This window comes from Lupinus angustifolius, chromosome LG05, assembly GCF_001865875.1.
Source record: "Lupinus angustifolius cultivar Tanjil chromosome LG05, LupAngTanjil_v1.0, whole genome shotgun sequence".
NCBI lineage: Eukaryota > Viridiplantae > Streptophyta > Magnoliopsida > Fabales > Fabaceae > Lupinus > Lupinus angustifolius.
The window spans coordinates 26,306,491-26,332,857 of record NC_032013.1 but is presented as its reverse complement, the minus strand read 5'-3'; the positions used below and the strand labels follow the sequence as shown (position 1 = coordinate 26,332,857).

Here is a 26,367-nt window from a genome sequence, read left to right as displayed (position 1 = left end):
CCCTCAACGTTCCAATCACTTATTTCCTCTAAAGTCTTGTTAAGCGTATGATTTTGTATAATAATAATAATAATATAAATGAAGCAAATATGATATTAACCTTATCTCTCCCTCTATCATTGACTGACATTCCCTTATTACCAATATTACCAATCACATCTCTTTTTCTTATTTTCTTATTTTCTTATTATTTCTATAAATCTTCAAACTTTGTTTGTCTTCTCAGTGAATGAATGAATGATACAAAAATGAGTAAGACCCAAACTTCTTCTTCTTCTTCATCATCTTCATCATCACACGTTGACTCTCCCAACACCACTAACTTTGAAGAGTTAGTGAAGAAATTAAAGCGCTTTAACCCTCTTGAACCTTCTTTCGCTATACTCTTCTTCACCCTTCTCTTCATTGCATCATTCTTCTGCCTTCACTACACTTCTATCCTTCAAACTCAAGGAAGGACCACAACTTTCCATTCTTCTGTTGAGTTTGAAGATGTTGATTACTGTGATGTCTTCAATGGAAACTGGGTTTGGGATGATACTTATCCACTCTACACTTCTCAAAATTGTTCATTTATGGATGAAGGTTTTCGATGTAATCAGAATGGGAGACCTGATACTTTCTACACCAAGTGGAGATGGCAACCTCAAAACTGCAACCTTCCCAGGTTCAATTATACTTTCAATTTTGATAGGTTCATTACTTTTGGGTCATATCTTGAACTGTAATAACATTGTGTTGTGACAGATTTGATGCAAATAATATGTTGGAAAAGCTACGCGGTAAGCGGCTTGTTTTTGTAGGAGATTCAATTGGAAGGAACCAATGGGAATCACTTCTCTGTATGCTCTCTTCTTCTGTAACAAACAAGAGTGCTATCTATGAGGTTAATGGGAACCCAATCTCAAGGCACACAGGCTTCTTGGCATTCAAGTTTGAACACTTCAATTGTACAATCGAATACTACAGATCACCATTTCTAGTAGTACAGGGACGGCCTCCTCATGGAGCACCTCAACATGTCAAATTGACTTTGAGACTGGATCATATGGACTGGTCTTCTTTTCACTGGCGGGACGCCGATGTGCTAGTTCTCAATGCTGGACATTGGTGGAATTATGAAAAGACACTCAAAATGTAAGCTTTTTTTATCAATATATCATTGTTGAACTTGGAATTATATGTCATTTTGATCTTGGCTTCATTTTATTACTTAGGGGTTGTTACTTCCAAGTCGGGGAGGAAGTGAAGAAGAATATGACTATAGAAGATGCATATAGAAAATCAGTCGAGACAGTAATTGATTGGATCGCCGCTGAAGTAAACATGAACAAAACTTATGTTCTTTTCCGAACTTATTCTCCTGTGCATTTCAGGTTTGTGTAAACTCTCAAGCAGACTTACCTATGCTTGTATCTTTATTTACTCAAACTTTGTCTGTCATGGGGTCTAAATGGGGTCCTCAGTTATACTCCCCCTCCTTCTCCAACAAATTTATTAGGGTTAATAAAATGACATTACTGTAAACTTAACTAAGTTTATAGTACTACATGGCCTTTTAAAGTATTTGTCCTGTCACTATCCTCTCCTTTGGCAAACACTTTTGTTTTTGGATTGTTTTCTGTTTTTGAATATCGCATGAATTGCAAGACTCTAGCAGATTTGAGTCAACCCACCTAGTGTGATTTAAGGCTTGGTTGTTGTTTGTTATGTAATTCTTTCTCTGCAAATTGCTGTCTGGCCATGCCTTTTGTGCCTTGGTTTCATATCTAGCTTATCTGATTTGTTCCTCACCATTAATTTATGGTCTGTTACGTTTCCTAGCAAAACAATAAAAAACACTTCAATAACTTGTTCTTTAATTTTATCTGTACTGTAATGACTATCAACAACATGTATAAGGAGATAAGAATGAATAATGACACATTTGGTGGATGTAGCAGGGGTGGTGATTGGAACAGTGGTGGTGGTTGTAACATGGAAACACTCCCTGAGTTAGGCTCCTTGCCGACATTATCCGACAGTCACTTCACAACCATATTGGATGTCTTGTCAGAGCGCATGAATAAATCAAAAGTGATGTTGAATTTGGACTTACTAAATGTCACAGAAATGTCATTGCGGAGAAAAGATGGGCATGCATCTATTTATTATGTTGGGCCAAACAGGACAGCTGCAATGACGAGGCAAGACTGTAGTCATTGGTGCCTACCTGGTGTACCTGATTCATGGAATGAGATTCTTTATGCACTTCTTCTTAAGCGGGGGGACACTTTTGGTGAAAGGAATGCAACAAAAGTTTCAGTGTAGAGTTTTGTCAATCCTTGCTGTGCTGCCTGCCCTTGTTCTATTATTCTATATCATGCATAATAGATGATTTTGACATCATTGGGGTATTCTTACTAGTTTATACATCTAACCATATTTTAGAGTTTACAGAATGCTGTTATTCTTAAGGAGCAATGGAATTAAGCCGCTTTAATTTCCTACAAAATGAGTGATTAACCCTCTCCTTAGTGTTGAGTCATTGTAGAGGGAACATACCCAGATGGGAACTTAGCATTGGATGGTGAAATTCAGGGTTACATTGTACAAAAACAAAATCACTCAGATACATACTTGATGGACCACCAGCACGCATACAATGATACAAAGTTTTTATTTTATTTTATAAATTTCATTTGATTTAGTGAGATATATGCCAAGTTCTTGGTGTTTCTGTTTGTATATAAAGTCAACTGCTTTCATTCATATTGACAAATACATTGGGGTGATTAATTTTCATGTGCATGGTGCTTTGCACTTCACTAATATTATTACACGTTTACGTCTTCAATTTTTTAAAGGTGACCCAGATTTCTATTCTCAATCCCATATCAATAATACTACCAAATCACATGCTTCCTTTTTCCTTTAAATTTTTTAAAAGTTATAAATGAATTTGTTATGCAATAATTCTTACCATATAATAATACAAAGTTATGAGATTGAGATAATGTAAAGGGTTTGAGGGAAATAACTATATATATATTATGTAAACTTAATGAAAAGAAAAGTAATAGTCATAAATACAAATTTTTATTCTTTAATAAATAGTGGTAGCATTTCAATGCTTGAAAATATTAGTGTAGAGAATCAAATACACAATTATTACCTTTGTTTATACTTATAAAACATGAAATATCACTAAGTGGCATATTGTTTTAACACAGTTTAAATAAAAGTATTTATTACATTATTATAATATAATATATATATATATATATTTATATATAATTCTATGTGATTTAACTAGTGAACTTTCACTATATGATGATACGCAATACTAATAAGTAATAACAATGATTTAAACGGTTAAAGATTGATACTTACAAAACTGAGTTATAGAAATGCCAAAATTGGCGAGTTAGAGCATACTTACAAAGGATTCTCTAAGTGAGTCAGGCACAACTTTTATAATATATGGAAAATAATTTGTGTATTTATATCTCTCTCAGTCTGGTATATTATTTAAAAACATGAAAGAATCCTGATCCAATGTAAATGATTGACTTTACAACCAATCATGATGCTCTTTACAATATAATAAAGTATTTATTACATTATTATTAGTTTATTAACATCAATGTAGCAGTTCTTCATATTAAAATGAAATGATAAAATGCAAAGTGTTAGAAGTAGTTACTCTTTTGCTTCAAACAGAACAAAACAGACACAGTATATCTCTTCATTACTGCAAGTAATCAAGATAAAAACCAAGGACCAAATACTATCTATGGCTTTGGCTTACATACAAAACAAGTAAGCCTTGAACAACTGATTCTTTGTCTGGTTGAAGGGATCCAAAATTACACAAGAGCCTAGAAGAAAGTGAAGGGTCTAAATTCTCAGCACTGTACAACCAAGAATAGTACCTTGACACCTTGTCATTGAAGCAGCGCGACGCCAAGTTGGTCTCTCACTCCCAAGTGTGAGAACATCAACATCAGATAATGGCTGAATGTCACTCATTCTATCAGGGCCAATTAAGCCTCCAATCACATATAGCTCATCACCTAGTCCAATCATTGCAAACCCAAATCTCCTTCGAAACTCGGATGCTGAATCAAGTACCTTCCTCACTTCCTTGTCCTGCTTGATTAATCCATGGCTTATGACATAAAGTGCACCCTGGACAACTGCCATTGGACCTTGGAGCCACTCGAATTCCTCGACGGTCCACCCTTGCCCTGCATTGTCTAAAACTTGCACTGTTGACATATCCTTGTGCAGTACATGGACCTTTCCCTCAATGACTACTCCTGAACAAGCTGAATTATGAGTGCGATGAAGATCGGGCATTGGAGTCCAAACATCATTGTCAGGATCATAGATTTCTGCATGAGAGATTGATTTTCTGCAGGTAGTAAAGCCACCAGCGACAATAATTTTGCCATTCAAAACACAGCATGCAAACATGGAGCGGGGAACAAGCATTGAAGCCCGAGTGGCCCAGTGTCGAAGTACAGGGTCGTATGACCAGACCTCATCTGTTGCAAAACAACCATCTTGATCACCAGTCAAGGGATCAACTCCTCCACTTCCACCACCAATGATAAACAACTTTCCAGCAGTGGAGACGGCACCAAAGTGGGCAAGGTGGGTGATCTTTGAGGGAAGAACAGGGAGTGTAATCCAAAGATCTCGAAGAGGGTCATAGAGCTGCCACAAATTCTCTGGGTCATAAGCACAGACACATAAGAGATCCTGTGATGAACCAATCTCGTGGCGAGCATTGAATAACTCTGGACTGTGAATGGCTGCTCGCCAAGAATGAGAGACAAGTTCGAGCTTCGGGTGGAGGTAGAAAGGAACCCTTGCAAGGCACCTAATTGAAACAGCATCAGGAAGTCCTTCAATCAGTTCAGACATTATACATTTATGTAATGCTACCTGCACCTGAAATCACAAGATTGAATCAAAATCTCTACTTTATTCTTCATGTAAAAAAAGAATAAACTTCATACAATTTATGATTCTTTGATAAGTGAGAATTTGTTGTTATATATTTATGATTCTTCGATCGAAACATACCCAGTGAGGGGAAGTAGGAATTAGAAAGGTAAGAATTTGAAATGATGAAACAGTTTAGAGAAACATTACAAGACACTCCAAACCTAAGAATAATTTGAATGGCGAATAAAGCATTTGGGGGCATAAAGGTAATATTTGAATGATGAATGACGATGTTGAAGAAGAGAGATAGAGGGAAATGGTTCATACTCCATACCTGGGATGGGAAGAAGAGAATCGCGGGGGTATAAAGGTAATTGTGTACAAAAGAATCAAAGATAGAGAGAGGAATATGAAATGAATTGAATATAAAAGATGACTTTACATACATATATATATTTTCACGGATACAGCATATTCCTAATTCCATTTTTTACACCTTTCTTTTCTTTCTTTCTTTTCTTTTCTTTCTTTCTTTCTTTTCTTTCTTGCTTGCTTTGGGTTGGAGGTTATATCTATTCTGTTATTATTATTACATGCCAATTCCACCTATGAGATGTGTTGGCCCATTCAACCTTACCAAACTATTCATATTTGGGTCCATCACTACAATTTTATATTCATCTTCAATTATATATTGTTACAACAAAATCTTCAATTATATATTGTCACTTGTCCCATTCCAATTCCCATGATGAAGAAGGTACAAATTTTGAGACACCTAAGCGGACACTAGTCCTCCTGCATGGCACCCCAACAACATTACTCATTTCTCATATATCAGTATTATTATTAGTGTCTGTCTTCTTCCATCTTAATTTCTCAACCTCTGCCAATGAAGTTCATTACCATCAACCTTTCTTTACCCATCTTCCTCTTCATCCTAGTTGCTACTTCATGTATATGTATTGTCTTCCTATGTTGCATGCTTCTTTTCCTCACTTTTTCTTATACTTACTACTACTCCTATTTTTCTTTAATTATTAGGTTTGGGCACACCAGATGAAGAAGCAGAGTTAGACCCAGAGCTAACAACATGCATACATCAATGCAAGCACCAAGACAAATATAGCAGAGATGACAAACAAGAATGCACGCGAGGCTGTCACAAGTACCATCAAATGAAGAAACAAAGGGAGCGACAAATTGAAGAACAAGTTCGAAGGAGAAAAGAGCATGAGATGGAACAAGTCAAAGAGAAACAAAGACACCAAGGAGAAGAAGAAGAAGAAGAAGAAGAAGAAGAAAATCCATTCCTATTTGATGATGATGATTTTGAGACAAGATTTGAAACAGAAGATGGTAGAGTTAGAGTTCTTCACAGGTTTACTAAGAAATCTAACCTTCTTAGAGGGATTCACAACTTTCGTCTGGCCACTTTAGAAGCTGAAGGACACACTTTTGTGTCTCCATGTCACTTTGATTCTGAGGCTGTTTTCTTTGTCGTCAAGGGTATCATACTAGCTTTTTTTAATGATTTACTATATCCTTTTTGAGTTACATATGATTCTTCACTTGTTCATGATATATATGGAATGAAAAATGAAATTACACAATGATATATGGTGTTAGGCACTGTGTTTAATAGCATAGCATAGCAATGCTCATGTGATATTTTATTTCTTAATGTAAATATGTAACTTTGTTGTATGATGTTTTTATATTCTGTGCTTGGAATATTTATAGGGCGAGCCACAATTGGAATGGTGAGGGAAGAGAAAACAGAAAGGTTCAACCTTGAACAAGGTGACATCATAAGGGTACCATCAGGGACCCCTGTTTATTTGGTCAACAGAGATCACAATCAGAAGCTTTTCATTGCAAAACTTCATATGCCTCTCGCTGTACCTGGAAAATTTGAGGTTATAATACTTGTTAGAAATTAACTAATATAACATGTACAATGTAGTGAAAAAAAGACAACTAAACATTGTTAAAAAAATCTCATGTACTAATTGACAGAAATGTGTGACCATGTAGGCATTTTATGGGCCTGGAGGCAGAAACCCAGAATCATTTCTAACTGCATTCAGCTGGGAATTACTTGAAGCTGCACTCAAGGTTACTCTTAGAACCATTAATGTTTATTTGGTTACATGTACATTTTTATGTTGCTTATTTGATTAACTTATTGTTTCTATGATTGGATTGAATAATCAGAGTCCTAGAGAAAAGTTAGAGAGGTTGTTCCAAAAACAGGAGAAGGGAGGTATATTCAAAATATCCAAGGAAGATGTGGAATCTGTAAGCAAGGTGAAAGGGTCAGGGATTTGGCCTTTTGGAGGAAGATCAAGTGGTCCATTCAACATTTTCAAGAGTCCAATTATGAGCAACCAATATGGTCGTCTCTTTGAAACTAATCTTGATGATCATAGTCAGCTTAAAGACCTCAATCTCATTCTCAGCTTTGCCAACATCACCAATGTATCAATTCATTCATTAACACTATATATATATATATATATTACTTATTAACAATATTGGTAGGTTTGCTTTGTTAATTAATTGATACGAATGCAGGGGTCTATGACTGCTCCTATGTACGCGACAAGGGCAACAAATGTAATAATGGTAAGTGATGGAAAAGGGTACATAGAGATGGTGTGCCCACATGTCTCTTCCACACATTCATATCATCCTTTCAAGGCTTCCTTGAAGCCAGGAGTTGTTTTTGTTGTTCCTACAGGGCATCCTTTCATTATAGTTGCTTCCAACAAAAACAACCTTCAGCTCCTTCGCTTCCAGCTTCATGCACAAGGCGACAACACACTTACTTTTGCAGGTATATATGCATTTAATCATAATCCTTAATTCTTACATCATTATCATATATATATATATTGTGATATTGTGATGAAATGTGGAATAGGGAAGAAGAACGTAGTGAAGGCACTGGACAAGGAAGCGAAGGAGCTGGCCTTCAATTACCCTGCTGACAAGGTTGATGAAATCTTCAGCAGAGATGAAGATTTGTTTTTACCTGGTCCTGATAGTTATGATTTTGAGGAACATGCTCGTGCTTATGCATGAGGGACTCTGAAAATAAGAAGGACCTTGAAAGAAGATCGATCACTTGTATTAGGACTTAGATGGAAGTTTCTTTTGCATAGTTGCAAATGAGACAACTAGAGGTCATAACTGGCTATGTGTAATGATACCAACATGAATAAGAAACCTCTCAAATAAATAAGGGATCAACTTATTATGCTCGCTCGAATCAGTAATAGTCAAGAACAAGAATCATACATTAATAAGTTAAAATTGTGAGTTTATTCGAAATCAACCATAACGATGTGTTCTAGATCATCTTCTTGGATGGCAACAGTCACAGGTCTACTGCTTGGAGAGTGTCCTGTATATCCCTCTAGTAGTAGCTGGTGTTGTCCTGCAACAGCCACCCACAAGGGAAGCCCCTACCTCACACCATTTGTTTACATATGTGACAAAATCTTCATTTGTAACACCTGTATTTTGCTGTAACAGTAACAACCTAACATTAGCATTTACATAATACTGATATATTGACAGTAAAAAATAACAGGAAAAAACCAAGCAGCCGATGCCCATGGTAGAAGAAGAAAGGGGAAAATCAGAGAATATCCCATTAGGACCCTTACTTCTCTTTAGGGCAGGAGTTAAGGAATCAAAATATAGAAAAGTTGAACTTCATAGCACAACTTTAAGATTTTCAAATGTTCAAAATTACTATATTTGATTCCCTAACCGATGCCCTCAAGGCACTAGTGAACATTCCCTTTGTCATAACCCTTTAGGTAAATCTAATTGCTACCCTCTAAATATTAACTTTCCAAGCTCCCTATGAAACTATCAACATCCCATTTAAGGTAGAACAAGATAACAGCCCAAATTTCGAGTAAAATCCACAAGGTAATAACAGAACAGACAATCTAGATCTTTGTTCAACTTTTAAGACAAAGTTAACCTGCCAGCTTTGAAAAACAATATAAATGTAACATAAGATCGGGTCAGACATACTTACCACCCACTCCTTTCGGTCAGCGTCATAATTTTCCCCACTGTTTGGATATATAACAATTGGTTTTGTAGAGACCTACAGAAGTTATATGTGAATGAAGGGTAAGTGATCGGCCAAGGTAAGTTCCATTAACAAACATAAACAAGGAAAACGACACATTCATCTTACAAATTTTAAGAGATAACAATTAGTTGCGCACATGCGCTACACATGAATGTGAAAACTGTTCCAGGGTAAAGGTTAAGTGCTTTAGCCAAAGAAATCGCCATTCATGTAATCAATTTGAAATTTTTTTTACAAAAGAAAGAGTCAACTTAGCAATTACCATACTACGAAACTCTTCAAGAGATACAGATTAGCATCTATTTGCCTTTATTATCCACTCAAATGGTATGTATGTATGCGATTTATCAAAAGGAAAACAGCTTGGTAAGGTAGATACTGGATTTGCATTAATTAGTAAAGAACCAAGGGAAAAAGTGAGGTTGATAGAAATAAAATATTATGCTGAATGAAGAAAGATCATGTCCAACAATTATCCTGAAGGCATAAAATTAGTTTTGAAAAGAGAGAACATGAGGTTCTACCTTCTTAAGCAATACTATCAGGTCGTGTATAAATCTAGGCGGGGTACAGTTGATTCCAACAGCAACAACTTTGTTGCATGATTCAGCAATGGAGCCACATTCCAGTAAAGAATCACCACTAACAACATTAATTCCATCTTTTGAGTTAAATGAAAACCATGCTGGAATCTTTATGTCCTCTTCTTCTAGAAGCTCTGCATAAGCCTGCTTAGCCAACTAGTTAGGGAGACAAAGGAGTGAAAACCAAAACAAATCCCATAAACAAGCCCTCTTTGCTTCTGAGGGTAGGGCTCCGTACATCTACCCTCCCCAGACCCCACAAGGTATGAGCCTCGTGTATTGAGTCGTCCTTTTTTATTTTTAGCTCCCAAGTTATAAGCCACCAGCAGTTAGTCCTATTGAGTTATTGAAAGTGCAATCTTTAAAGATACCTGAGCTTCAATTTTATTTGGCACTGTTTCAAATGCAAGCAGGTCAGCACCTGAATCTGCTAAAATTTGAACTCTCCTTCGATGAAAATCTTTAAGAGTTTGGACGGTGATAGCAGCACCATAATCCCCACTGGTTGGAAGAAAATGTTAATAAAGATGAGTAATTAAGGGAAATAAAGGATAAAAGAGTAGATATGAGTAAATTGACCTGTACTCTGATCCATCAGCCAAATAAGCTCCATAACTCCCCACTGATGCTGCAATTAGTATGGAACGGTGTTTAAGGATTATGGTATCAGAGGAAGGGTATGAGCATGCATCACATTTTTGATTATAGACATTGCGTGCCTCACAAGCAATTTCAACACTCTTTCTGAGTAATGCTTCACTTTCCTCATTGGAAAACCCTTTTGCTTTAAAACCTTGAATGGTAGCCTATAATACCTCAAGTTCAGATTTAGTAACAATAACAACAATAATAAAACATAGAAAGAAAGAAATGAGAGTGACCTGATAAGAAGCAGTGATTAAAATATCTGCACCATTTTCCAAGTAATCAAGGTGTACCTGATCAATTAACTCACTCGTAAATTCAACAATATATAATAAAAGAATAAAAAGAATAAAAAATGATATGGTTGATGAATAATGAGTACCTGCCGAATGAGGTGAGATGATGAGACCAGGCATTTGGCGCTCCAAAGTGGATCGTTCAGGTCTGCGCCGTGACGTTCCAGCTCCGTCGCCAGACCGCCGTCTATCACCGCGGTGCCGCCAGCTTGGTCCAGGAAATTACTCATTAACGACCGCATTCTGTCGCTGCCTCCGTAGATTAATAATAAACTGAAATCAATCAATCAATCACTCACTCACTCATTCAGCTAAAGTTAGCTTTTGGTTTTGTTTTTGTTTTTTGGGCTCAAATTGTGGGCTACTTTGGAATAATATGGAAAATTTATACATGTGGTGCACCTTGACCCAAAAATTACGGTTTTGGTGTACCTTTTAAAAAAATTACAGAACTGGTGTAGTTTTACATAAATCGGCAATAGAATTGCCGATTTCTGTATTTTTTTCTCTCTCCTCCCCCAAAATCGGCACTGGGGAGAGAGTTTTATTATAATATTTTTTTTTCAAACTCCCCCCTAAATCGTCAATAGGGGGGAGTTTTATACTTTTCATTTTTTTAATTTTTTTTTCTATCCCCTAAATCGGCAACCGGAGAGTTTTTGATTTTTTTAACTTGTGGGAGTTATATTATTAGTTTTAGGGTTTAATTTTTTAAACACAAATCCTAACAACACACAACATAATAAATTTTGTCAACCATAACCATAATAACAAAACACAATAATGAAAAAACACAATAACGAAAAACATAAAATATTATGTGAATATTATGTGTGTTTTTCATTATTGTGTTCTGTTATTATGGTTAGGGTTAACAAAATTTATTATGTTGTGTGTTATTAGGATTTGTGTTTAAAAAATTAAACCCTAAAACTAATAATATAACTCCCACAAGTTAAAAAAAAATCAAAAACTCTCCGGTTGTCGATTTAGGGGATAGAAAAAAAAATAAAAAAAAATGATTTAGGGGGGAGTTTGAAAAAAAATATAGTATAATAAAACTCCCTCCCCAGTGCCGATTTTGGGGAGGAGAGAGAAAAAAATACAAAAATCGGCAATTCCATTGCCGATTTATGTAAAACTACGCTAGTTCTGTAATTTTTATAAAATGTGCACCAAAACCGTAATTTTTCAGTCAAGGTGCACCACATGGGTAAATTTTTCGGAATAATATTGTTGATGAAGCATTTATCTACAAAGTTTATATGTTTTTTATTGTAAATAAATCTTAAACATATGTCTTACTATCAAATAGAGACATTGTATTTCACTGTGGTTTTTATTTCTCCTCAAAGTGGATGCACTTTGTTTTTTCTGAAAGGTGATATAAATTGAAACAACAATCAATGTCTCAAATCATGTCATGCACTAATAATTTTGAAGTAAAAACAGAAAAAATAATAAATATTTAATTTTTTTAATTGACATGACATATTTTCATTTGTATTGGACATACTTTAGAACAATATATATTTATTTGATATAATACATGCACATTTTATCTAATAAGGTTGAGCTCAACACTCTACTTTTCATTTGAATAGATTATCAAGCATCATGATACATAAAAATCCAACACCCTATATCTTAGAAACTTTATTCCTTCTAGCTACATGTTGAAGATGACGGTCACGCATCTGCTTAATTGTGCATAAAAAAACTCATGATGCAAACGTAGAGAAATTAAAATATCCTTGCATCTTTCACTGTCCTATAACCCTCTAAATATTGTGCAGCATGATTGACAAACTCTCATGCCACATATATAGTGCTAACTTATAATGCTCTATTATTATTACATGGCTCAGACATTGCTACCCCCTTCTGATTCATCTTTTGTGTGGATTGGTTTGCATGTGTCGAGAAAGAAGTTGCATGCTCCAACAGCTTCTTCAACTGTAAGGTAAATCCATGAGTGGCCTATTTCATCAAGGAACTTGGCTTTGTTGAGTTTCTTCATCACCTCGCTTCTAGGATTGACCAAAACAAGCTAATCATAGAGGAAAGGAAGATTGCAAAAAATCAATTAAGCATTCTAAAACTGAAAGCTGCAAACAGAAATAATGTATAGCTAGCTTAATTGGTCTTAAGAACAACTATTTATTTTCATAAACTTATCATTCTTTTGATAATTAGCTTATTCCAAAAGTAGCTTGTTCAATAAGATATTAATTATAACAAATTACTTGTAGCCCTCTTCTGCCAAAAATGTTGTTGAGCTCTTCAAGCATGCTTATTCCACTTGTATCGATGTTCGCAACAGCTGACAATAAAATCACATTGCAAGTTAGAGTAGCAAAATCTTATAGACAAGATTGTTAGTGACTTCATCTTTAAGCTCCATAACTTACCAGTCATATCCATTATAACATACTGCAAATTGGTATTACTATTCCCTATAGCTTTAATTCTGTCTTCCTCTTCATTAATCCACCTTGTGATCCTATCAACAAAGTTTTATATTAACTATCCAATTTTATTGTAGGTCAATGATATTTTTGTGTAAAGGCTCAACTACAAGTCCTGAGGTTGCATACCTCTCTCTTAAATAGCTTGCATTGGCAAAGTAAATTGGCGCACCAATTTCAAGAATTAGGATTCCAGGAATATGGTTTGCATTTGGATATTGTTCCACATTTCTATATACTCCAGAGTTTGGAATGTTGCCTTGAACAAATGTCTTTGGCCTAGCAACAAATAAAAGTACTCTAAGTACAGATATCCCCACCTGCATATTCACATAGAAGCATACAATATTAATTTCATTTCATTGATGACAATAATATCATAAGCAAATAGTGACCAAGATAAAATTAATAGGAGCATTCAGTGATACATACTGCTATGACTAAGCCAATTTCAATACTGCCGAAGACCACTCCAATATATGAACTGATGCAAACTAGGAAATCAAATTTATCAATTTTCCACAAATGAATGGCTGCTTCATAATCTATGAGTCCAAGCATTGCAGATACAAGTATGGATGCTAGCACAACCAAAGGAGTATAATAGAACAAGGGTGTCAAGAATAACAATGTCAACATCACTGCAACTGCCATTACAATGTTTGATGCTGCAGTCTTGCAGCCCGCGTTGTAGTTCACAGCTGTACGCGAAAATGGTCCTGTAACAGCATTCATTTTTCATGAAAAAATTATTAGCAAGTGATGCATAGAATTGGTTAAATTATTCCTATGTACACATTGGCTTTAATGGAAAAATTACCTGATGTGATGTAGCAAGAGGTGAAGGAACCAACTATGTTCATGGTTCCAAAAGCAATCATCTCTTTGTTGCCATCAATATGGTAATTCTTAAAAATTGCAAAGCTTCTTCCCACTGCTATTCCCTCCTGCACATATATGATCATCAATGAGTACTATTAGTAATAGTAGCAGCAGCAGAAGAAGAAACTTGGTTAATGATAACAGTTTTATGCCAGCTATGGGCAGCAAATGGATGGATTTAGGCTAATGGATGAAAAGTCGTTCATCAATCCATATAAATTCATTTAACTTATATTTTAAATTATACAATCTATTCATATATAAATTTAATGGATGCATTCCAATTCAATATTACTCCATATAAATTCATTTAAGTTATATTTTAAATTATATAATATATCCATATATAAATTTAGTGGATGCATTCCAATTCAATATTAATGACGTTCACTTATTCTATAATTGATATCAATTTAATCAAAAATCAAAGTAGAGTGTGAAGCATTATAAGAAAGTGAGAGGTGAGATAGTGAATAAAATTAAAAATAAAAACATTGTTTATTAATAATTGTTTTCTCGATGGATTAAATATTTATCCAAATTGATATATCAATAGATATTCATTGAATATAATTGGTGATTCAAATTCATTGATCTCTAACTAATCTATTAAACTATATTAATTTAAATTCATTAAATTTAATAGTTGGATTTAGGTGAATTTGATTTTCTTATATTGTGAATAATTTTAGTTTAGTAAGATAACTATTATTGATGCACCAACTACAAGTCATCTTATCATATAATAATGTGAGTATAAATTAGTTAGCTTGTTGAACCAAAAGTAATGTCACTAAATTACTTCAAATTTCCACCTTTGAATAGTAATAAGATTAGGACTGACAATGAATCGAATCAATTTGGTATTCGTTTGAAACTCAACCCGTTATTTAGCTTGACAAACATGGTTTATGAACCAAATGAGTTGAACTTGAGCTAGATATTGAACTCGTTAAAATGAATATCATCCATTCATTTTTAGGTGGTTTTTAAGCTAATATGTTATGGCCCGTTAGATTTAAAAAAATGAATTGATGAGAATGAGTGTAATTTAATTTAAGCTAATATGTATATATAGATAGATTTTCTAGATGCATACTCAGGCATGGAGTGCGTGCGTGTATGAATTGACACATGAAGTTCGCGTGTATGAATTGACACAGAGAGTGTGTGTATGAAATTATGAATAAAGTGTGTGAGTATCTTGCATGGAATGTGCATGTATCGTACATGGAATGGACGAAATTCGTAAGTGCCATATAGTTTTTCTACATGCATACTCTTGTATAGAGTGTGTGTATGAACTCGTGTAAGGAGTGCACATATATGAACTGATGCATGGAGTGTGCATGTATGAATTCGTACATTGGGTGTGTGAGTATCGTGCATGGAGTAGATGAAACTCGTAAGTGTTATAGTCTGTTGGATTTTTAAAAGTGAATAGATTAGATTGTCTGTTAATTGTGTAATTTTATCTCGGTATAAATTAATCTCATATATAAACTAATCTTCTAGGTTTATTATTATTATATTAAGTTTTTATATTATTTTTATGTTTATTATTATTATATTTATATATAACTTTGTGCAATATTTTTTAAAAATTAATTAACTATTTAAATTGTCAAAATGAATGAATTCGAATTGAACAGTTTATAAACTTTAATTGAATCGAAATCGAACTAAAAAAATTACTTGAATAAAATTTCGAGCTAAGCAAATTTTTATTGAACTGAACCAAGCTGAACTCTAGTTTGAATTGGTTCAGCTCATTTTCAGCCCTAAGTAGGACAATGTGAATATATGATTAGAGAGAGAAAATTCTACTTTTGAACCCTATCATTTTTATGCTGTTTTTTTTACTGTTTAATCCCATCTCTGGTTAAGGTTGTGATAGATTGATTAGATGTGTGAATTGTCACTTGTGACACATAGGAGCTATGTAACATAACATGTTTGGTGTGTACTAAAGGAAAATAGATTGATGTATGAAAGATACTTGCCGCTAGTCCAATGATGCCAGTTATAAGACCAGTTTTGATGGCTGTGGTCATATAAGGTGACACAAACACCAAATCTCTGATTGAAGGTGGATTTAGCCCCTTCTTTAATTCTCCTATCTGAAACATGCACCAACATTTCATAAAACCATATTGATAGAGTAGTTAGTAGTTAGTGGTTATTGTCCCATTCCCTTTGTCTAAGGGTGAATAAGGACATGTTTAAGGAAGTTAGAAAATAATAATAATAATAATAATAATAATAATAATAATAAATAATAATAATAATAATAAATAATAATAATAATAATAAATAATAATAATAATAATAAATAATAATAATAATAATAAATAATAATAATAATAATAAATAATAATAATAAATAATAATAATAATAATAATAATAAATAATAATAATAATAATAAATAATAATAATAATAATAATAATATAGTTACAGTACTAACCACTTGAATGCCATGCTTCTCAGCGTGAGTGAAATAAGCCAACAAGCTTCCTAAAATAACACATGTTAATGGTGCCAGTGCTGACATCCAGAACAACCTCGGTTGTCGTTTGCTCTACAATCACAAATATCTCAAATTACAATCATCACACACAAATTTTATTCACCACTCTAAACTCGATTATTAATATAATCTTCCAAATTCACTTCTCTCCAATTCTTATGGTAAAAATAAAATTCTAACCACATGAACTTCGACTTTAAATTTTCTCACACGAGCTGTAATTTGTTAACAAATTATTTCTATATTTTGTATTAATGTTTGTTATTCGTTACCCTTGTGATAATATTTAGTAAACCTAAGAATGTAAAGTTAACAAAGAAAAATAATGCACTTAGCCTCTCTTTGGTAAAGGTGAATTAGAGTAGAGAGAAAATGGTGAGAGAAAAATAAATTTTCTCATCTTTGGTTGAGAAAAAAGAAAGAGAGAAGAGAAGAAAAATGTCCTTTGTTTTGTCTCCCACTTATTGATTGATATTTAAATGGTGTGTTATATATATATATATGTGTGTATTCTTGATTTATTGTATATGATGTAGCTTAGGATCTAGTCTCATAGGAATATATGTGTTCATCAAGTGTCAAATTCAGTTAAAAGATTTAAGGTATATAGTTTGTTTTATATGTGACTTACGAAATATCTTGTGGCCATGAGGAATAAAATAAAGCAGCATCCTAAAATAGCGCTTTCCCACCTCCACTGCAAATAGATTCAACCAAACAATTAGTGGCATAGAGGAAGATGAATAATTATATACAAATACTTTCAGAGCTATATATTAGGTAGGTATAGTATAAAGATTTGTATTTGAATGTGGCACCTCATGAGTTTGAGTGAAAACAGATCGCATTACTGATAGAATATCAGAGTGGTGAGTGAAATGTTGAAGTCCAAGAATGGACTTCAGTTGTTGCAGACAAACCACAGTGGCTGCTCCTCCCATGAACCCTACTATGGCTGCATGTGACAGAAAATCCACGATCAAACCTAGCCTGTCATATACCACGTCATCATTCCGTTATTATTAAATCAAACCAAAACAAAACATGATATCAAAGTAGATAAATAAGTGTAGTTGCACTGTTATCAAGCTAATTATTATAAACCATGATCATGTAAAAGACAGTCCATTATTATAAAGGATTCAACCATCATTGTATATCTAATTGATCTGAGTCTCTCATCTCAATGATTTTGTATCAAAATCATATTGGCTCAGTTTAATTTGGCTCATTTAAGCCTAAAATGGATGATATGATAGCTGGACTGATCGAATCAATAAAAAATATTTAAAAAAAAACATTCAAAACATTATCTTTTTGAAATAAAAAGACAGATGTTATTAACTTAATTTTAGTTACAATTTTTATTTGTTGACTTATATTATAGTAAAATTTTTATTGTTTAATTAAATTTTAAATTTGTTGTATGTTTTTGTTATAATTAAAGCATAATGCATATATTGTTTGAGGATAATTTTAACTTATTTATAACATTTTATAGTAGTGAAATCTTCTTTATTTATTATTTATTAAGGTTTGGTAATATTTTAATTTTGAAATCCAGAGTTCTTAAATAAAATTAGTTAATATTATGATTTTTTTATAAACTTTAATATAAAATGGTCTAGTCTTGAGTTCTTTATCCAATAAGTGACTCATTAATCTATAACACTTAATTATAGTATCAATCATATTTTATTTTATTTTGTAAATATTCAAATTATGGTAAAGGTAATATAACAATTATTATAATCACAAATTTCTTAATTAAGAACTTCATTTTGACAAATAAATGGTGGATATTACACCGGCCATATATAAATATTTACACATTTAATACAAAGATTACATTAAAATTAAAAAGTGGTTAGGATGATTAATAAGAATGAATTACCTAAAGAGACCAAATAATGCTTGGAAGAGTCCAGCAAAGAATGTAGCAGTGAAAGCAAGGTGGAGAAAAAGTTTAGGGTTCTGATTTGGATTAACCACACTCGCCAACATTGATGCCATAAGAAGTGATCCAACTGCCATTGTTCCCACTGCCAAATCCTTTGAGCTACCCATCATCGCATAAACCATTGGTGGGATAAAGCTCGAATCTGCATCCATTCATTCACCCAATTCTTTATTTATTAAAAATATTAAATAATAGTATAAACTTAATAAAGATTATTAAACATCTTTATCTTCATAGTAATATATGTGTCAGAATTCAACAATCTTATCACTAAAACTAATCTAGTGACATGGCAGTATTTAATATAATCCAGTTAAAGGAGAGATTAGCAGAATAATATTGTTTAATATATTAATTATAACTTACAAAGTCCAAGAATTGGAGGGAGGTTGGCGAGCTTAGCATAACTAATGCCTTGAGGAATAGCCAAAGTAGCAATGGTGATGCCAGAAATGATGTCTGATTTCAAGAAATTGAAGGTGTAGTGTGGAGCCCATTGGAATATAGGGAAGAAGTATTGAAGGGTAAGCAATAACCTCTTTAAAGGTGTCTGGTTATTGAAGTGCTTGAAAGGGTCATCAGGGAAGAAAGTCTCTTTGAGATTGTACTTTAGAGACATAAAGAATGGCTGTGGTGGAGGGATACTTACCCTTTGCACACTCTCAACGTTCATGGCTGAAGCCTCTGTATTTGTTTTGGTGAGGCTGTCTGGGAGAATAGGCCTTATATATATAAACCTATTAGCCACGATTAAGTTCTGTGTCGTGTGTTTCGCGTGCGCTTTCACTCACGTGCTCCAACATAATTAACATAAATCTTTTATTATAATTAATGCGTAAAATATTTTTTTACTAAAAATGAGATACATATTTTTTGGTACATCACGAAAAAACAGATAGATATACTTGAAAATATAAATTAAGTTTTATTCAAAAATAAATTATCATCTGTAAAAATAAGTGCATCTGAGCAAACCTTATATATGCCATCGAATCCGAGCATGAATATGGTAAATGAGTAAGTTATCTATCACCGACAAAATGTGTTGACTGATTTAGGTAGTTTAAATGAGTGTAGTAAATGGAGGAATTATGTGAATTGATATTGAGATAGGACCCAGATATTATTCCATTATCTGAATTAATAATAAAATAATATTCTACCTGCCCAACACACAATGGTAGCAAATTCCAGGAAGCTCACACATCTCATTATTCTTCCAAGTTTGGAGAGATCTTATCCGTAGGGTTAATATACACGTCAAACAACTTTTATTATGGCTATATATATATATATAATAACAATAGAGTTTAATATCTTAATTGTACTATTTTTAATAATTTTATTTTGTCAGATTGGGACTAGTGGCATAAGCTTCCTTTAACAGAACTTATCGATAAAGTTAGGAAACATAATAACAAAGATCACATATACTAAATCATATTCTGAATATTCACTATTTACTATTTAGGCAGAATTTAAGATAACATATTTCTCTTCTAAAAAAACAAAAACAGTTATATCTTTTATTTGATTTTTTGTTACTATTCCATATACTCTTTTATTTGATTTAGGATACTAAGATCTCAACACTCAATAAATAATTATTTATATTTATGAGTGGGAAAATTTACTATCAAAATAATGTAAGAATTTTTTATAATATTATATATTATCTATATTTTTATAATATTAATTCTTAAATATATTTAATATAAATAAATGACAATATAGTATGTTAATTATATATAGATATTTATATTTACTATATATATATATATATATAAATATTTCTTTCTATATTTTAGTCCTGACATATAAAATTGTGAGAGTGGCATTGTGGCAAATGTCACGGGCATGGACCTCTTTTCCAACGAGTCAAAGAGCGACAACTAATAATTCTTAAAAAAATTCCTCCCACCACTTGGGGTAACTATGAGTAAATGGCACATAACCTTATCCATTCACTTAATTTAGTCCGAATATAATCGAGTTTTATTAGATTTAGTATTGGATTTAGGTTTAAAATGAGATGTGATTAATATTTAGAGTAAGGTAAGAGATAAACATGACTAAACTAACCTATCATGTGATCACCCATTCGTCATGTTTATATGTCTTTCAATTGTGTATATAACATTAACACCTCTTTAGTGAAAAAATATTGTTGATTCTCTAGTTTTTTATCACATACACGACTAACAATATATATACACATATCATTTTATATGTCAAATTTGATATCCATAATAATAAGTAATATCGAGAAAACTTTATCTAAAAAGAGTGTGCATTATATTTAATCGGGTCTAAGGCCATGTTCGATTTAAAAGGCTGACTCGGTCGACATTTGGAGTCAGATTAGCTTCAAGTTTAGCACTGAGTTCAAATTCAAAAAATGATTCGACCAACATTTAAGGTCAAATAAGGATAAGCATTATCCGACCCATGGTCAGGTAGTAGTAATATCATTTAATATTTTGATAATTAGATTTAAAGAGTTGGCACTTAACTCGTGGCACTTGTCAAGTTATTGTCTTTGAAGCTTAGAAAGTGGCTATATAATATTAATAGAAAATGTATGTATTCATAGTGTAAGAATGTACTCTATCAAGCATTTAAATATTAAGTGGTCATAAATAACTTACACGGTTAATTATGTAACATAGAACTTGATTTTTCTAAATGATTTAACATTATTATTGTCAAGACACCAACATCCAATCAAATATCTAAACAAATCAGTATTTTATTTTTAATGAATTTTTTGTCCGTAGAGCCAACAAATATGAAAACGTGAAGGAAAAAGTTAAGAAGTTGGGTGTGCAAATAGACACACACAATAATAGGGGGTTTGAGTTGACTTCATGAATTTTGATGTGATATCTAATTGCATTATTGTGAGACATTTTGTGAAACAACGATATAACTTAATGTGCATTATTGGTAGAATTTTGTGTAACACACATATTGGACCATCCATTAATCTGAAATAGTGATAAATGTCCAAATTATATTGCTAAAAAAGTAGATAGAAATAGCAGAAAGAACATAAATTTAGGTGGGTACTGGAACGGTATATTCGCATTGACCATGACACAAATAAATCCAAAGCATCTAATTAACGCCACATATGGTGCTTCCTTAACTATATTCATTTGTCATCATGACATATATACTCTACTCATATATGGGCCTCTAGTACATGCACTTGGAATCAAGCTGCATAGGGAAAATGTTGGATTGTTGGGAATAGGGACCCAAAAACAAATCCTTTATAGTTTTGGGTCTTCAATAAAACCTTTTCTATTATTAGCACAAAAAAGAGTTTGGTATTTTGACCAACAAGTCCATACTACATGCCTCCTTTTAAAAAAAGGAATACATATAGATAGAAAAATAAAATAAAAAAATAATGTCTCTTCACAACGATCCTAATGAGATATTAAGTTGTTTTTTATATGGATAAAGTAAGGGATGACTTATTCTAACCTATGCACCAAGTACTAGGATTAAAGTTATTAAATACAGAAAATGAAAATATGAAATCATTTTAAACATTTAATCCAGTTTGATGTTGTCAATCTTGTAAAGAAATGTGAAAATCTGACATTAAATTTGCATACTTACTTGTAGACATACTAGTAAACAAAGGTTTGTTGTTCAAAATTTGAAGCCATAGAATATAATGTAGAGAAAAAAGTTTGTTGTTAGAGTTCTTGCAGTGCCGACCACAAAGGAATGTTTACAATTCCCAATTCCCAATAGTGTTAGTGAATTAGATTTGATTCAATTATTATTGTGAGAAATGGGGTTCCATATCCATATCCACCAATAATAACATTTTAAAATTATATAAACAGAACAAACCACACTATCTTCCATACCAACACGTGATCCCAATAAAAGTATCCCCACCATTTCCCTTCACTCTAAATCTTCCAGAACTTTCTAAGCCAATGACCAACCATCCCTCTCATCCACTTGCTTTTTCAGGAAAGGGCTTTCAATTAAACAACACACAATATTGCTCCAATGTCTCTAGAAACTTCTTATTCATAAGTTTTTCCCTCAGGGTTCAATAAAATAACACAATAATGCTCCAATATATCTAGAAACTTCTTATTTTTTTTCTTCTATTTTTGAGTTCACTACACTACCCTTTCTATATAAATCACTCAAATATGAGAAGTTAATCACTTTTATTCTATAGCTTTCTTTACTTAGGTATGACAAACAGTCCTTTCTTATTAATTAACCATCTAAAACGACTTTCCCAACTAGGAAACATATTACTCTGCTATCTTCAACTTCAAAGCTGCACTTTTTCCCCATCTTTCACTGATCTCTACCATTTCTGATCCTTTCCCACAACCCCATTTGTATTATACTCAAAATATCTACTTTCTGTACTCTTTTCACACTCTTGTTCTTCTTCATCATCCTTTATTTTTATGGGTTTGACTTGCAATTTTCTTTTCTGTTACATTAATTCGAACCATCAGTTTTACTTTACCAGACCAAATTTACATGTCAAAACCATAATAATCTATAATATAAGCCCATAAAATTTGTTCATTTCTCAATCTTTGTTTTTAAGAAAACAGAGTCCCCGGCTTTCTTCTTTGAAAAACCAACATCGAAAGGTTCACTTTTTCCCCTCCTTTCGCTGTTCACTATTCACTATTCAATAGAATCATTTCCCACAAACCCATTTGAACTATTCTTCATAATATCTCCTTTTTTGTACTATTTTTTAATCTCTTATGCTTCATCATCCTTGATTTTAATATATTTAATTGCAACTTTCTTATTTTTACTATAAATTTTCTGCATTAAAGAAGCATTAGCATTAGAAGACCAAGCTAAATTCACATATCACAAACCAAACTTAATTCATTGTTTTTTATTTATAAAAATGAACTATTTATACCCACTGAAAGAAGAATACTGGGAACAACCATCATCATCAATATATCACATAGAAAATAGTGATGATCAATCAATGGTTCCTCTTCCTCCTCCACAACCAATGGAGGGTCTTCATGAAGGAGGTCCACCTCCATTTCTAACAAAAACATTTGATGCAGTGGATGACCCAACCACCAATCACACAGTTTCATGGAGCAGAAATGGTGCTAGCTTTGTTGTATGGGACCCACATGCTTTCTCTAGGACCCTCCTTCCTAGATACTTCAAGCACAACAATTTCTCAAGCTTTGTCAGACAACTAAACACTTATGTAAGTTTTCAATTTTCCCTTACAAATTTAAATGTTTATGGATTATTACTGTTCTAATTTGAAAGCCATATTTAACCTAATTAAGAAACCAATTTAATGTCTCCTTTGAATCTAAAATAGGATTTCTTCTCTTTTTGATAATGTATCTTATTTATCTTTTTAGAATCTGTCTTGTTTTTGGATTGATATTATTGTTTTGGATGGGGAACTTATTTCTCTCAGACCAGTTTTTCATTCTATGGTAATGGGTTACTAGTCTATTATTAAAACGACATTGTAATAAATTATTAACTATTTAATTAAGTAATGCAGTTTTTAAGAATCAATATATGTACTGTTAATCAATGTGAAATTAATGTGTAAATTCTTGTATGTAAGCACCATTTTTGTAATTTCACTGTTTTGATATTTTTTAGTTTCTTCCTCTTATTCACAGATGTTTTAATGAATAAAAAATATATCATAAGGTATTGTACTATTGAACTTTTACAGTGATTAGTCATGTTGGTTATGGATCATTCCTAAGTCATAGCTGCTCCTGCTGTTGAAGAATTCATCCAAGTTTTCCAATTTGGCATCAACCTTAAGTGCTTTACCACTTTCTCCAATTACTATAATAGTTTTAAATTGCATCATAGACACAATTATGTGGTTGCATAGACTTTCAAAACTATAATATTGCGACTTTAAATGTTGTCGTGAGCTGCAATTTAGTACAAACACTGAATTACTTTAAATGTTTTTTGTTTAGTACAGGGTTTTAGAAAAATTGATCCAGATAGATGGGAGTTTGCAAATGAAGGATTCCTTAGAGGGCAAAGGAACCTATTAGCTAACATAAGGAGAAGAAAAGCACCTTCACAACCTAGTCATCCTTTGCAACAGCAAGCACAACAAGACCACTGTGTTGAAGTTGGAAGTTTTGGATTAGACGAAGAGATTGATCGATTGAGGCGCGATAAACAAGTGTTAATGATGGAGCTTGTGAAGCTTAGACATCAACAACAGCATACAAGATCTTATCTTCAGGAAATGGAGGAAAGGTTACGAGGGACAGAGATGAAGCAGCAACAAATGATGGCTTTCTTAGCTAGAGCTATGAGAAATCCAACTTTTATTCAGCAACTAGTTCAACAGAAAGAGAAGAGAAAGGAACTTGAAGAGGCCATCACTAAGAAGAGAAGAAGACCAATTGATCAAGGACCAAGTAGTAGTGTGAAAGTTGAGCCAGTGGAGTTTGGTGAATATGGATATGGAGTGTCAGAACTTGAAATGCTGGCCATGGAAATGCAAGGTTTTGGTAGAGGGATGAGAGAACATGAGGATGGACATCATGAAGCACTAGAAGAGGAGTCACAAGAGAGGTTGGATAAGGAACTCGATGAAGGGTTTTGGGAAGAACTTTTCAGTGAGAATTTTGAGAGTGAGTTAGACATGCCAATCTCTCAAGGTGATCAAGATGAAGATGTAAATGTTTTGGCTAGTCGCTTAGGTTATTTGGGTTCATGTCCTAAATGAAGGGTAAGACTCATGTGGTTGTAAAATCAGGAAGAAAGGGTGTATACTCAAGCTCACTTGGAAGGAGTTTTTGTCCTAAAATGAAGTGCATTGGATCAACTTTAACTTTCTTTGGTTCAAGTTCTGCCAGTATTGCATTCATATGGTGGGGCCATCATCACAGTTGGCAAGGCAGAAAGTATCAAACAGAATATATAAGGAGATGTTTTTATTTTTTGATGTTTCTGACCCCATTATATGCCATGTTGTAGCACTAGCTAGTGCCTAAATGTCTTACCTTTTCTCAATGTTTGATTATTAGGTAGGTTGCAAATGCAGCTGTTGGTTGAACAAGAATCTTAGTAGTGATAGAGATCGCTATTCACTCAAGGTCCAGTATTTTTTTTAAATCTATGCAGTGCATCATAGTCAAAGAGCGCTATTATTTCATATGTCTGTGCCCTTGACATCTTTTGGTACTTTGTTAGAAAATGAAAAATTGTAGAAAAGCTGTTGAACACAAACTTTGCCACTTTCTTATTTTATATTTATTTATATGGAATGTAGATTATTCAGAAGCTGCAGAATGGATACCCGATGTTGCTGATCTTCAAGAATCATAACTCAATGTTGCTTTTAAATCAAGAACCATTTGGTGGTAAACCTTAGTATCTCACATACTATGACGATGAAGATATATCTAGAGTTACACTTCAATAAATGATGATTAGAGCATGGTTCACGGTTCCTCAGAACATGACATGGAGTCAAATAGCACAGATGGATGAATGAACGGTGTTTGGTGCACTGCTATTTTTCCTGGAATTTCACATCCCATGTTTTGTATTACAGTTTAAGTTTTGTTCATATAAACAAAATACACAAGAATGTGAAAATCTTATATAACGAGAACTCCTACAATTTAAAATTTCCATGAAGTTAGCATCCCAAACAAAGGCATCTAAGACTTTAGTATCTCACATACTAGCATGAAAATACCTACATACGATGCATCTAGCACTGCTCAAAAGCAATTGTTATTCCCTGCCTTCTTTACGTTTATATATTGTTCCTACATTAGGGTGCTTTTGAGTAAACAACTGAAGTAAATGCTCACTCAATAAGCTTACTGAACTATGCTAAAAAGAGCTTATATAAAGGTGATAAGTTATTGGCATAACCCCAAATGAGTTTTCTATATATGCTATTCT

The 26,367-nt window shown here is 33.0% G+C and overlaps 6 protein-coding genes across 11 annotated transcripts; 3 read left to right on the top strand and 3 right to left on the bottom strand.

Moving 5' to 3' along the window:
* Window positions 209–13,817, top strand: LOC109348478 (protein trichome birefringence-like 10). Of its 4 annotated transcripts, none has more exons than XM_019588947.1 (5): window positions 209–667; window positions 748–1,137; window positions 1,218–1,376; window positions 1,944–2,300; window positions 2,518–2,905. In XM_019588947.1, the coding sequence occupies exons 1-5, from the start codon at window positions 234–236 to the stop codon at window positions 2,531–2,533; spliced, it is 1,356 nt and encodes a 451-aa protein (XP_019444492.1). In that variant the 5' UTR covers window positions 209–233; the 3' UTR covers window positions 2,534–2,905. The 4 variants fall into 4 exon arrangements, 3 of the variants coding, with proteins under 3 accessions (XP_019444492.1, XP_019444494.1, XP_019444493.1); XR_002107734.1 differs by having other exon boundaries at window positions 210–667; window positions 1,944–2,393; XM_019588949.1 differs by lacking the exon at window positions 2,518–2,905 and adding an exon at window positions 13,806–13,817 and having other exon boundaries at window positions 210–667; window positions 1,944–2,311.
* Window positions 3,655–4,923, bottom strand: LOC109348480 (F-box/kelch-repeat protein SKIP30-like). The gene has a single exon (XM_019588952.1). The coding sequence runs from the start codon at window positions 4,909–4,911 to the stop codon at window positions 3,880–3,882; it is 1,032 nt and encodes a 343-aa protein (XP_019444497.1). The 5' UTR covers window positions 4,912–4,923; the 3' UTR covers window positions 3,655–3,879.
* LOC109348477 (sucrose-binding protein-like) lies at window positions 5,784–8,202 on the top strand. Of its 2 annotated transcripts, none has more exons than XM_019588946.1 (7): window positions 5,784–5,891; window positions 5,980–6,444; window positions 6,679–6,854; window positions 6,973–7,053; window positions 7,153–7,416; window positions 7,513–7,774; window positions 7,862–8,202. In XM_019588946.1, exons 1-7 carry the CDS (start codon window positions 5,828–5,830, stop codon window positions 8,020–8,022), a joined length of 1,473 nt encoding a protein of 490 aa, XP_019444491.1. In that variant the 5' UTR covers window positions 5,784–5,827; the 3' UTR covers window positions 8,023–8,202. The 2 variants fall into 2 exon arrangements, with proteins under 2 accessions (XP_019444491.1, XP_019444490.1); XM_019588945.1 differs by having other exon boundaries at window positions 5,785–5,897.
* LOC109348481 (selenocysteine methyltransferase-like) lies at window positions 8,077–10,893 on the bottom strand. The gene is made up of 7 exons (XM_019588953.1): window positions 10,664–10,893; window positions 10,518–10,574; window positions 10,216–10,442; window positions 10,008–10,137; window positions 9,577–9,780; window positions 8,993–9,064; window positions 8,077–8,466 (listed from the first exon to the last, which is right to left on the bottom strand). Exons 1-7 carry the CDS (start codon window positions 10,817–10,819, stop codon window positions 8,326–8,328), a joined length of 987 nt encoding a protein of 328 aa, XP_019444498.1. The 5' UTR covers window positions 10,820–10,893; the 3' UTR covers window positions 8,077–8,325.
* Window positions 12,280–22,772, bottom strand: LOC109347124 (sulfate transporter 3.1-like). Its single transcript, XM_019586850.1, has 13 exons — window positions 22,714–22,772; window positions 18,784–19,121; window positions 18,352–18,559; window positions 17,276–17,447; window positions 17,089–17,154; window positions 16,395–16,508; window positions 15,931–16,047; window positions 13,866–13,992; window positions 13,478–13,764; window positions 13,175–13,365; window positions 12,989–13,080; window positions 12,824–12,900; window positions 12,280–12,627 (listed from the first exon to the last, which is right to left on the bottom strand). Exons 1-13 carry the CDS (start codon window positions 22,770–22,772, stop codon window positions 12,442–12,444), a joined length of 2,034 nt encoding a protein of 677 aa, XP_019442395.1. The 3' UTR covers window positions 12,280–12,441.
* Window positions 22,497–25,946, top strand: LOC109348479 (heat stress transcription factor A-7a-like). Of its 2 annotated transcripts, XR_002107735.1 has the most exons (3): window positions 22,497–23,659; window positions 24,416–25,547; window positions 25,724–25,946. XR_002107735.1 is itself a non-coding variant. In XM_019588950.1 (2 exons), exons 1-2 carry the CDS (start codon window positions 23,336–23,338, stop codon window positions 25,175–25,177), a joined length of 1,086 nt encoding a protein of 361 aa, XP_019444495.1. In that variant the 5' UTR covers window positions 22,497–23,335; the 3' UTR covers window positions 25,178–25,626. The 2 variants fall into 2 exon arrangements, 1 of the variants encoding a protein (XP_019444495.1); XM_019588950.1 differs by lacking the exon at window positions 25,724–25,946 and having other exon boundaries at window positions 24,416–25,626.

What these genes read in the sequence shown, in the direction of transcription:
- LOC109348478 (XM_019588947.1), top strand. Translation starts at nt 234, where the DNA reads ATGAATGATACAAAAATGAGTAAGACCCAAACTTCTTCTTCTTCTTCA. An exon ending in TATGAAAAGACACTCAAAAT is followed by an intron (nt 1,138 to 1,217) that starts GTAAGCTTTTTT and finishes TTTATTACTTAG; the next exon opens with GGGTTGTTACTTCCAAGTCG. An exon ending in TATTCTCCTGTGCATTTCAG is followed by an intron (nt 1,377 to 1,943) that starts GTTTGTGTAAAC and finishes TGGATGTAGCAG; the next exon opens with GGGTGGTGATTGGAACAGTG.
- LOC109348480 (XM_019588952.1), bottom strand. Translation starts at nt 4,911, where the DNA reads ATGTCTGAACTGATTGAAGGACTTCCTGATGCTGTTTCAATTAGGTGC.
- LOC109348477 (XM_019588945.1), top strand. Translation starts at nt 5,828, where the DNA reads ATGAAGTTCATTACCATCAACCTTTCTTTACCCATCTTCCTCTTCATC. An exon ending in AGTTGCTACTTCATGTATAT is followed by an intron (nt 5,898 to 5,979) that starts GTATTGTCTTCC and finishes TTTAATTATTAG; the next exon opens with GTTTGGGCACACCAGATGAA. An exon ending in TACTTGAAGCTGCACTCAAG is followed by an intron (nt 7,054 to 7,152) that starts GTTACTCTTAGA and finishes TTGAATAATCAG; the next exon opens with AGTCCTAGAGAAAAGTTAGA.
- LOC109348481 (XM_019588953.1), bottom strand. Translation starts at nt 10,819, where the DNA reads ATGCGGTCGTTAATGAGTAATTTCCTGGACCAAGCTGGCGGCACCGCG. An exon ending in GCTGATGGATCAGAGTACAG is followed by an intron (nt 10,138 to 10,215) that starts GTCAATTTACTC and finishes TCTTCCAACCAG; the next exon opens with TGGGGATTATGGTGCTGCTA. An exon ending in CAAATAAAATTGAAGCTCAG is followed by an intron (nt 9,781 to 10,007) that starts GTATCTTTAAAG and finishes TTGGCTAAGCAG; the next exon opens with GCTTATGCAGAGCTTCTAGA.
- LOC109347124 (XM_019586850.1), bottom strand. Translation starts at nt 22,772, where the DNA reads ATGGTAGAGATCAGTGAAAGATGGGGAAAAAGTGCAGCTTTGAAGTTG. An exon ending in TCATGGCCACAAGATATTTC is followed by an intron (nt 16,509 to 17,088) that starts GTAAGTCACATA and finishes TTGTGATTGTAG; the next exon opens with AGCAAACGACAACCGAGGTT. An exon ending in CTGGCATCATTGGACTAGCG is followed by an intron (nt 13,993 to 15,930) that starts GCAAGTATCTTT and finishes ATATATGTGCAG; the next exon opens with GAGGGAATAGCAGTGGGAAG.
- LOC109348479 (XM_019588950.1), top strand. Translation starts at nt 23,336, where the DNA reads ATGAACTATTTATACCCACTGAAAGAAGAATACTGGGAACAACCATCA. An exon ending in TCAGACAACTAAACACTTAT is followed by an intron (nt 23,660 to 24,415) that starts GTAAGTTTTCAA and finishes TGTTTAGTACAG; the next exon opens with GGTTTTAGAAAAATTGATCC.